Source organism: Lottia gigantea, assembly GCF_000327385.1.
Source record: "Lottia gigantea unplaced genomic scaffold LOTGIsca_41, whole genome shotgun sequence".
Taxonomy (NCBI): domain Eukaryota; kingdom Metazoa; phylum Mollusca; class Gastropoda; family Lottiidae; genus Lottia; species Lottia gigantea.
The window spans coordinates 1,631,937-1,644,099 of record NW_008709421.1 but is presented as its reverse complement, the minus strand read 5'-3'; the positions used below and the strand labels follow the sequence as shown (position 1 = coordinate 1,644,099).

The 12,163-nt window shown below is 36.2% G+C and overlaps 2 protein-coding genes across 2 annotated transcripts; both read left to right on the top strand.

The window, feature by feature from the left end:
- Positions 1–4,134: 4,134 nt before the first annotated feature.
- Positions 4,135–5,151, top strand: LOTGIDRAFT_122580 (hypothetical protein; the record flags this gene model as incomplete). The annotated part of the gene is made up of 1 exon (XM_009060262.1): positions 4,135–5,151. The coding sequence occupies one exon, from the start codon at positions 4,135–4,137 to the stop codon at positions 5,149–5,151; it is 1,017 nt and encodes a 338-aa protein (XP_009058510.1).
- Positions 5,152–7,583: 2,432 nt separating this feature from the next.
- LOTGIDRAFT_122683 (hypothetical protein) lies at positions 7,584–10,754 on the top strand (the record flags this gene model as incomplete). The annotated part of the gene is made up of 3 exons (XM_009060261.1): positions 7,584–8,982; positions 9,076–9,719; positions 9,846–10,754. 3 exons carry the CDS (start codon positions 7,584–7,586, stop codon positions 10,752–10,754), a joined length of 2,952 nt encoding a protein of 983 aa, XP_009058509.1.
- Positions 10,755–12,163: the final 1,409 nt, after the last annotated feature.

Below are 12,163 nucleotides of genomic sequence, written 5' to 3'. Positions count from 1 at the left end.
AAGTCAAGAATTTCCGCCATTTCTTGATGGTTACGCAATTATCACTAGACGAGGCTACATTCTTGATTATCTGGATATTGTTTTCTTTGATTCAGTGAACCTATCAATATATATATATATATATATATATATAAAAAGATTCACAATGGAAAGATAAGCATGTTCAGTACATCTTAAAGGCCCTGTCCATTGTATTTTGCCTAATTTTTTTTTTTTTTTTTTTGATGATTAACCATTATATAATATTATCCTGAATCATGTAGCCCAGTGGTTTCCAACCCTTTTCAGCCTTCACACCCCTGGAGCAATAACCTGGACCTTTCACACCCCAAAAATTTGTTTCATCCACATTTGCAGCCTGTGATGATGTTAGTTGGTCTCTCAATTTAAAATACATTATTCTCCTACACCACTTAGCCACACCCCTGATACCCTAGTCCCACACCCCCAGGGGGTGAAAACACCCCAGGTTGGGAAACGGGGTTGTAGCCTAATGTAATCAAGCCAATTTCTTTCATTTCAACTTTCGACGGTTATCTGTGAACACTATTACTGATCAACCGACCAAGGTACAATTAACATAAGGGTTTTTATTAATTTTAATAAATGTTAGGTTACATAGAGCAAGAAATGCAAAACAATATTATTGACGATAAATGATCTGCGCTGCAACGTGGAATCTTACCAAACCAATTTTCAGTAGAAGATGGTCTTCTTTCAACATAATATATTAAGTTACAGAACCTGGGTAAGACTTATATACTCAGAATAAAGAACCCGGGTAAGACTTATATACTCAGTATAAAGAACTTGGGTAAGACTTGTATACTCAGAATAAAGAACCTGGGTAAGACTTATATACTCAGTATAAAGAACTTGGGTAAGACTTGTATACTCAGGAGTAAGAACCTGGTTGGTACTTCTATACTCAGAATAAAGAACCTGGGTAAGACTTGAATACTCAGAATAAAGAACCTGGGTAAGACTTGAATACTCAGAATAAAGAACCTGGGTAAGCCACAACATTTATCCCTAACAATTTTTTTTAAAAGAATTTGGAATAACATCCAACTACACAAGCCTTTTAACGGAAGTTCGAAAGCACATTTATTTTAAAATAAAAATTATCTTTATATCTATTTATCTAAAAATAGTTTGTCACAACCAAATTCTCGAGTTTCTATCGATTAAACTCATTTCGATGGGCCTATGTAAATTGATCAAACAAGATTAAAAGAGGCGATGCTTTGATGATAGGTTTTATTTCGGGGGTGGTGGAGGGGGCATAAGCACCGACGGTATTGGAAGAGGAACCGTAAACGCCATTTCCAGCAATCTGAGACAATGATTTCTTTGTGATGATCCGTTATTTTTACCATGAGGGGAATTTTATGGATCAATTGGCCCTATCCTGATTTTGCAGGTAAAATTAAGGATTCATCACTAAAGAATCACGACGTTTAAGCAAAAAATTCCTTATCTCAGATCGCTGGAAATACATAAGTGAAAAATGCCTAATGACTTAGGCATATTGCAAATCTATAAATAACTCGCAATTTTATTGGTTAATGAGTCTGAATGTTTGGCAACGGTTATTAAGGACCTTTTTGTACCCTTTGAACTTAAAATTGGGTTCTTTTCTTATGAGTCTGACGATATATCATTTACGGCCTTTGAATTCCTTAAAAACAAAACGGCGGAGGGAATTAGATCAATAACCATTGGCCTTACCTTTCTTTCTGTACTTTATAAACAATGTTAGGATGGTAGAATACAAGAAGAATACCTAATTTATTGATTTATAATTTACTATGATTAATGGACACTGTTAAAATTAATAAGCTCACAGCTACACTGCGTTAGGCTGTGGCATGTTTTCAGTGAATATGATTATTAAAATTATAATTAAACCGTTATAACAGTTAATTAAGTATCTGTATCGAACTATGACATTCAAATCGAAAAAATTGCTCCCCTTTCGTAGGACCTCTGTTATATTCGAAAAGAAAAACTTTCAATTCTTTCGAATACCCATGAACGAAATAGAAGCAAAATTTCTGAAATTTTGATAAACTTTGTTTATACAGAGGGGCCGATTATGGGCCACAGAATTGCTATAACTCTTTCAAAAGTCTCATTGAAAACTTTCAAATATGTCACAAGAAAGACCGATCAATGGGCATAGGCCTACATAGTTTCTGGACAAAAAACTGAAATCAAATTTCAAATCTAAACCAAAAAGTAGTCTAAAATAAGCAAAACCCTCAAAAGTGAGGGAAAAAGAGGATTTCTAAAAATAACACTCATTACATTCTTATAAAATCATTTGCATAGAATGTTTCAGTGGTCTGAGTGGGCCAAATAACATTGCATGAATCATGCGCCAAAATGGAAACGAAACGGGGTTAGGGGCCGTGCGCCTACGGCTTGTCGTATGAACTTAATTTAAATGTCATAAGCTCTCGTTGAAAACTCTATTTACAGTTTATCATTCTTGTTTATCGACTTAGTGCATGACTGAGTAGAGTCGTTATAGCTATACTAGATAGGCCCATTATATACTATACTAAATAATAGTATTATGCGAGGTGTAGAATGCTGATAGCTATATTATATTTCACCATTTACTAACGTATCACACCACGTCAGTTAGAGAACTCTTCTATTTAAAGGTATGTTTGTTCTATTTTGCAGATATTTTTTTTATGTGAATAGGCTACGTATTTCAGCTTCAATATAGATGTAGATTGAAAGTAGCATAGTAACAGATTAAAAGTAAAGCTAGACCTGTTTCACACAGATCTGTCAGCTAGTTTACATTGTCTGTATTTATATTTCGTAAAACATGAATGGGAATAGACTGTCAATGTTTGGAAACGTTTCCGATGGGTTATTTCTGGGTTTTCGGTCATTCCACTTTTACCTAAAAAGGTGTTAAATTAACACCATTTGACTTTTTGATCTGTTACACTCTTGTTGTCGAATATATCTGTCTAATTGGAGTGTAATTTTATTCTAACAAATATGGTAAATTTTGTTTATACGTGGAATTACAAATTTGACTGCTTGTGGTGCAAAAATATAGTCCGAAACCAATTTCGGTCATATCCAGCTGTTTCCGTACATTCTTTGAAAAATATTATGTTGGAATCATAATTTATTGATCATTGGACTTCTTCATGACCAGTTACATAATCTTTTTAACTATAATCCCTACTAATTAATAGTATTTTTTATTTCAAGTATTTTCCAAAATTTGTTTATGAATATTATTTTATATACCTATTTATAGATGTGAATTCGCACATCATAATTGTGTTCGAATTTTTCCGTTAAATAAAGTAGAACTTACACATGAGTCCGCATAAATATTAAAATAACGTATTTTCACATTAACCCTCTATGACCTGCTGACCTGGTTAGATAATCTTTATAACTCTTTCTTAATTGATGGTAATTTTTTCCTAAATTTTGATTATACATATATTTTGATATATTTATTTAAAGCTGTGAAAAAGTGCATTATGAATCTGGTCTAATTTTTCCGGTATGTTAATTAGAACTCAACCAAGAGTCCGTTTAAATATCCAAATAACCTAAAATAAATATGGCATATTTAGAAAAGTTTTATATTGACAACTAAAATAAATACATTGTTAGAAGGCTTATGTACATTATAATAACATCAAATTAAATGGCGAAAAATCCAAGTTCGTGTGATATAATACTCCGATATACAAAAGATATGCAAATTACCCATTTTCAGAGTCGTAAAATTCAAAAGGTAATGTATCCAAAGGGAAAAGAGATACTGGAGTAGAAAGATGTTGAAGCTCATGATAAGAAGATTTTAAAGATTTTTTGCTTTTTTCAAGATGGCAGCTTAACGGCGTGGAGTTTGCATACAGGACAAAGCGTTCATTCGATTTTGACCCAAAGGCGTCCGTGAGGACAACTTACAACTAAATGAAAAAAAATATTATTCGCAAAGATCGTCAAACCGTCAACTGACTTTTTATAGGCTTTAATTGGTCAAAATTAAACCCGAAACTCCAATATTCATAGCTTTTGAGTAGTAAGAAAAATTTACAATTGCTTACTAGCCTTATCTTCTGTATTTCATTTCAGATGACGATGAAAGCTATACAATGGGATAAATCCAATCTTACACTAGGTCAAGTCCAGAAACCTAAAATAGCTGGAGATGAAGTCCTCGTGGAAATAGCTTATTCCGGTGTATGTGGATCTGATCTTCACATTCTCGATAACGAAATTGGTATTCCTGTTGATAATCTCATTATTGGTCACGAAATTACAGGGACGGTTGTGGAAGTAGGTCCTGAGGTCAAGCACATCAAGCTACAGCAAAGAGTTTCCGTGGATGTCAACCCCCACTGTACCTGTTGCACTTTTTGCCAAGTTGGCAAGAGGAACTACTGCCACGAGACATTTAGAAAATGCATAGGAATAGGCGAGGATGGTGGATTTGCCGAATTCTGTCGTGTTCAATCCAGACAAGCAATACCAATACCAAATTCTTTGCCATTCGACAAGTCGGTCCTGCTTGAACCTATGGGCTGTGTAATTCATGGTTACGAAACGGTCTCTCCCATTGAAGACGGTAGCAAGATTTTAATTATGGGAGCTGGAATCTATGGGTTGCTCTGGACATGTATGTTTCATCATCGAGGATTCAGACATGTTACAGTATTGGAGGTTTCAACTGAGCGGTTGAATATTGGTAAAGGCTTACAACTGGGCTTTGATTTCTGCCATCCTGATGATTTTAAGACATCCAATCAACGGTTTGACATCGCTGTGGATTGCACTGGAAACACCACAGCCATAGAACTAAGCCTCGGTTTCTTGAATCCTGGTGGAAAACTGCTTCTTTTTGGACTGACACCTATGGACGCCGATATCAAGCTGAAACCATTCGAAATAGTCAACAAAGAGATCAAAATTTTCGGCACTGCCTTTAGTCCATTTTGTTTCCCCAAGAGCGTGAGTCTTGTCAGTGACATGGCGGATAAATATCTGAACTATGGAAAGCTTGGAATAGAAATATTCAAATTAGAGCAATATGAACAGGCCTTTAACAAATTGAGAGAAAAGAAAATTTCCAAGGCAGTATTCGAGATTAAAAAGTAAAAACATCTGTAGACTTGGCAATTTGAGAGTATTCCTTACGTTGGCAATACGAAGGCGTTTATATACCCACTGCGACAAGACAAACAGATAAATTGCGTAATATGTGAACTTAAAAATGACAAGAAAATTCGTTACATATTACTCATCCTTTGTCTACAACTTTCGTTTGAAACATTTTTTCAAATTGAGTATGCTGTATAATGTGTCAATAAAGGTACGACTTTGCTTCTCAAAACCATGCCACTGTCAAAGGGAAACCCTGCCTGTAACTCCAATAAGTACGACACCGACTTTGAAACCAGAGCAAATATAATTCACCTAATATGAAAAAAGTCGCGAAATGAGCGAAGCACGAATTAGGGAGGAGGCGATAGGGATTAATTTAGGTGAAAAATAGCACAGCCATCTGTTTCTATCAATAGTGGACTCTCTCTATAATAGTATATATAGAAGAAGGTGGCTAACGCTAGTCACGACCATCTCCTCTTCAGATGATTTTCTACCATTTACCGTAATGAAACATAATCATAACCTTATATAAATCGTTTCATTGAATATTTTCCTTTACACAAGACATATTTTATATCTACCTCGGTGTTCTTCTTTTGACGAAACTTAGTATGAGTGTTTGTAATCACCCAAGGATGAACCCTATTCAAAATCGGAAAGATCGAAAAAAATATTTAGTATGAGTTATTGCTCTTGTTCTTGAAATGCTCGTAAACACTCTAGAAGGCACAATTCTTCACGGATTTTTATGAAACTTGGCATGAGTGTTTTTTATCACACATGAATAAAGTCTATTGAAAATAAAAAAAATCGAAAAATATTTAGTATTTAGTATGGCCCATTTTCTTGAAAACGCGTTCAATTTTTTAGCTCGTTAACACTGTAGAAGGAACAATTCTTGGCAGATTTTGACGAAACCTGGTGTGAGTGTTCGTAATTGCCCATGAACTCTCTTAGGAAATCAGATAAATCGAAAAATATTTTGTATATCTTGAAGGCACAATTCTCGATGGATTTTTGATGAAACATGGAGGGAATGTATGTAAACACCAATGGATGAATCCTATTTCAACTTAAAAACCACTTAAAATGTTCAACTAGTAAACACTCTGGAAGGTACAAATTCTTGACAGATTTTGACGAAACTTGGTGTGAGTGTTTGTAATCACCCAAGGATGAACCCTATTGAAAATCGGAACAAGTGGTTGCCAAGCAAGATACGCCCACTTTCCTGATCCATTTTCAGTATATCAAGAGCGGTCACCAATCTGCGTCAAATCATACCAAAAATCTAATTTGTGCAAGATATTGTTCATGGAAACAAACACACAAAATATTTCTAAAAATTCTGAGGTCCGCCTCACGTGACCTGGTGACGTCATAGAAGATAAACTAGACAAAAAGCCCAGCTGATTTGTCTGTATTGATGCTTTGTTTGGTCACTCAGATGTGAATGATTTTAGACTTGCAGCGGCTTTCTGATTGCAGTGTTAAGTTGACAGCCCGATTTGTGTAACCCACCTCACCCCAAGCGATACGTTTGTCATTTATTGTGCTGGTTAAACATTTCAATCAAGTTATTTATTTTGTTCTGTTTTTCAGCTAGGGCGTTTTCATACCTTAGTAAAGTTTCTTTTTGGCCTTCAGTTTAGTTCCTGTACATTTATATAATGGCTGTTATTCATTGCCCTGATATGTTACAGAGATCTATAGCATTTATTGATACAAATTGCCTAAAAGGGCACATAAAGCTGAAGACTTGTTAGTCACTGTAGGCCTATGTATGAAAGATGTCATTATTCCTTGCACCTTTTTTATATAGGGCCTTCATTTCGAGGCCCACCATTCTGCAAAAGGTCCTTACATGAAACAATAAGATATAGATTTAAACACATTCATGTGTTAACTAAATTGAGACTTTTATCCAAAGTTAAGTTATTTGAACAATTTCATGCCCTTTACCTTCGATTTTTAACTAAGTCGTAAACTCCAAAGAATGCCATGTCGTTCTGTTTACTTGGTTCAAGAATGCATGACCTAATTTGCATAGTTATAAACCTATGCTTCGAGTTCAGATCGTTGTTTTAATGAGCCCGTGTTATGAACCCGAGAACAGAACTGTTGTGATAAATCTGTATAAATATCAGTCAAAATATTATGATCATGTAGCTTTGATACGTTATGTATAATCCTGAATTGAAAATGTAATCGGTTTTTTTTCTGAGCCATCCATTATAATATACTCATAAATAATCCAAAACAATGACCAATCTAGCGTTTGACATATAATACGCTCTGATCATAAACATCTGTAAAGGTTTGATACATATTATCTCGATTATATATCCTAGCAATGAAAGAAACTAGTTCACAAAACGACATACATAGGAAGTTACGCCCCTTTCTGTTTACAAAGTAAGAAAATGGCGAATGTGATAACACCGGTAGTTATTGGGGTTGATGTTGGAGGAACAAACACTGATGCTGTGCTTATTGCTGGGAATAAACAGCAAGCAACAGTTTTATCAACAACCAAACAATCAACATCAAGTGACGTTACAACTGGTGTACATAAAGCTATTTACACAGTTTTAAAGCAGACACATGAAAATGGGCAAAAAGTGAGCGTTGTTCAGGTCAATATCGGTACAACACATTTCGTTAATGCAGCAGTTCAAGGGAAAGATTTGGTTAAAGTCGCAGTTATTAGACTTTGTGGGACTGTATCTCAAGACCTGCCACCATTTAGCGACTTTCCGGAATTTCTTAAAAGAACAATTAATGGTTCAGTGCATTTGGTAAAAGGTGGATTTCGTTATGATGGACGTCCAATTGATGAAATAGACGAAAATGAAATCCGTCAAGTTATAGCTACTCTGAAGGTTAAAGGTCTTAAATATCTGGTAATCTCTGGTGTGTTTTCTCCTGTAAGACAAAATCAAGAGAGAAGGGTCAAGGAGCTTATCGACTTGGAATATCCAGAGGCAAGTGTCACGTTATCCTGTGAAATTGGACAAATTGGTCTTCTTGAACGGGAAAATGCTGCTATTTTAAACGAATGTCTAAAACCCTTATGCCAAAAGACTATAGACGGGTTTAAAAAGGCTCTTTCTGAACTGGGTTTGGACTGTCCTCTGTTTTTGACTCAAAATGACGGTACTATTATCAGCGCCGAAGATGCCTTGGAACACCCAATATACACATTTGCTTCCGGACCTACTAATTCTATGCGTGGAGCAGCCTATTTATCACAAATAAAAGATGCTTTGGTGGTCGACATTGGTGGTACCACAACGGATGTAGGGATGCTCAAAAACGGTTTTCCTCGAGAAGCGTCAACGCAAGTTAAGGTAGGAGGACTAAAGACAAATTTTAGAATGCCCAACGTATTGAGTATTGGTTTGGGTGGTGGTTCCTATGTTATATCACACCTGAAAGATGGTAGTAGATTCGTCACCGTTGGGCCCCTCAGTGCTGGTTATAATCTTATTAATGAAGCCAGAGTTTTTACCAAATCAGCCGAAGTTCTAACATCATCCGATGTCGCAGTGGCTGGTGGACTGGCTATTCTTGGAGACGTGTCTGCTGTTGCAGACCTTGATAAGGAGATCGTGAGGCTTGCGCTTGATAAAATACACGAAATGGTAGAAAATACTATTGATAAAATGAAATTTGATGAAGAAGATCTTCCAGTTATTTTGGTTGGTGGAGGGAGCATTCTTATAGATCCCAATCGAAAATTGAAGGGTACCAGTGAAGTTATATTACCAAAGCATTTTGGAATAGCAAATGCGCTTGGTGCAGCTTTATGTCAGGTGTCAAGTAAAATTGAATTGGTGTACAACTTGCTGGATATGGTCGATGTTGAGCTAATGAATAAAAAAATTGAGGAAGCTATTCAAAATGTCTTTGAAGATCCAGCCAAGGAATCGGTACGGACCCTTTTCTTCGCAGAAGCTACAGAGGCAATATATCAAGCCTGCAATAAGGCTATTGAAAAGACTGTTTTACTTGGTGCAAGTCGCTCATCAACGGTGATTTATGAAAAGGATTACTCAACTCTAGCCTATATCCATGGACAAGTTATTCAAGTGAAAATTAAAGCTATTGGAGACATGGAAAATTGGAACAAGCCCGGACTCCATTTAACTGCATGGTCTTCTGATAATTTAGAGGCAGTTCCAGAACCCAAGATAGCTGATGCCAGATCAAAACAGACCACTACTGCCTCGGGAAATACACTCACAGAGGATGATAAAGTTTTTGAAAATGCGCTACATCCCACAGACCCTTATATTGATCCTGGCACTGGAGAATGGATTTTGAATGCTTGGGATATAGAATGTATTGTGCTGGGTGCCGGTATTTTTGGCTGTGGTGGAGGTGGCAGTCCATACCTGGGTCGTTTACGTTGTCTTAGCGCTCTCAAACGAGGTAAGAAATTGCGAGTCATAACCCCAGAAAGACTTATCAAAAACACTAATGCCGAAAGGGATAGAGTGGTTTGCGTGGCGTTTATGGGAGCCCCATTGATTATGATCGAACAGCTCATGTCGTCGGTTGAGATAAACTATGCTCTAGATGGTATGGATGATCTATATAATATAGGGCAATACGAAGATGGAGATATCAAGAACAAAGAAGGCGTAGAAGTTGTCCATAAAGCAGGCATGACCTTTATTGAGGATTACCATCCACCGAAAAAGGGGGTCAACAAGAAAGAGAAAAAAGTTAACATTGTTGCACTGATTTCTGCGGAAATAGGAGGTTGCAATGCCGTCGAACCATTACTTGTTTCGGCAGCCATGGGTATACCGACAGTTGACGCAGATGGGATGGGACGTGCTTTTCCGGAATTGCAAATGTTTTGTCCATTTTATAACGGCGCCGAACCATACCCAGCTGTTCTAGCACACGACAAAGATAGGCGAGCAGTTATGCTCAAAACTCCATCTGCTAAGCAATTAGAACATCACTTCCGTGACACAGTAGTCGACATGGGTTGTTCTGGTGGACTTGTTCTAGCTCCAATGAAGACTTCTGATGTCATGAAAAAAACTGTTTTACATTCTGTTAGTCGTGCATGGCGAATGGGTAATGCTGTTTTGAGAGCCAGGTTGGAAAAGATGTCGCCAATTAATGCCATTTTAAAGGAAGAAAGTGCACATCATTTAATAACTGGCAAAGTGAGAGATGTTCAAAGGGAAACAACTGCTGGTTTCAATAAAGGCAGATTGACCATTGAAGGCTCAGACAATTTCTGTGGAAACTACGTCAAGATAGAATTCCAAAACGAAAATCTGGTCGTTTTACCATTGGATAAAGATGGGGAAAGCGTATGTGGTGAAGCTTTAGCGTGTGTTCCCGATCTCATCATGTTAATCGATGCGGACACTGCCGAGCCAATTACCACAGAAGAAATGAAATATGGTCTCAGAGTCTCATTGGTAGTCTTAGCTTCTCATGCAATGCTCCGAACAAAAGAGGCTTTACGTTTTGTTGGACCACAAGCGTTTCGATATCCAGAATCAGTTGCAAATTTTAAGCCATTTGCTGATGCAAAAATAACTAAACCCATTCCACCAATAGCATAACCAGACTATACTTCAAATATAAATATTTCCACTCGCACTGTAATTGTCTTTTGCCCTTTAACTAGAAATGCATTCAAATTCGCGTAAATTCAATTTTCATTCAATAACGTTTATGGTCACATGACAAAACTTGTTGATTGTTGCACTTTGTTAAATGATGCAATGGTTTATTTATTAGCATTACAATAAAATAAAAAAGATAGAAGAATAAAAAGTTATTATTTTTTAAAAATTGTTGTGTTTTCAATTAAATGAAGCATAGTATTGGGTAGGCCTACTATTTTTCATGGAGTAGGCCTACGGCCAATCGTATCTACAGCGGCCATTGTCTAACTTCAACCGGGCTAACTATTTGAAAATGGAATTTAATGGGAAACTAATAACTATAAGATAGCGTGCGTTGCAAAGTAACATACGCCCAATGGCAGCTGTCAGAAATAATAAAACAGTCTTTAGTGACTTAAGTACGAATTTTCTCATATTGAAGAAATTATTTATGCTGAATAATTCCAAAAAATTTTTTATTAAAATCAACATCAATAACCCAAATACAACAAACAATTAAATCACACAGCTCTAATCAAGGGCAAAAAAACAACTTTTGACGCTTGTTTACAAAGTCAGGGCAATAACTAAAAAAATGTTCATCAAAAATATCTCTTGTTAGAACTTGTCCGAGATCTTATCAATTCCAATGATCATTAGAATCGGTTGAAAACTGTAGCTTCTATTGTGCTCACAAACAAATTTTGACGCATTTTTCGTAAGTTAATGGCATTAACTCAAAAACATTTCATTGAAAATGCGTCAAGTTAGAACTTGTCTGAGATCTTATCAATTTCAATGATCACACCAAGTTTCATCAGAATCGGTTGAAAACTGTAGCTTCTATTGTGCTCACGAACAAATTTTGACACGTTTTTACAAAGTCAAGGGCAACAACTCGAAAACCGTTCATCAAAATTGCATCAAGTTAGAACTTGTCCGAGATCTTATCAATTCCAATGATCACAACAAGTTTCATTAGAATCGGTTGAAAACTGTAGCTTCAATCCTGCTCACGAACTACTTTTAACAAATTTTGACGCGTTTTAACAAAGTCAAGGGCAATAACTCAAAAACCGTTCATCGAAAATGCGTCAAGTTAGATTTGTCCGAGATCTTATCAATTCCAATGATCACACCAAGTTTCATCAGAATCGGTTGAAAACAGTAGCTATAATCCTGCTCACGAACTACTTTTAACAAATTTTGACGCGTTTTAACAAAGTCAAGGGCAATAACTCAAAAACCGTTCATCGAAAATGCGTCAAGTTAGATTTGTCCGAGATCTTATCAATTCCAATGATCACACCAAGTTTCATCAGAATCGGTTGAAAACTGTAGCTTCAATCCTGCTCACGAACTAT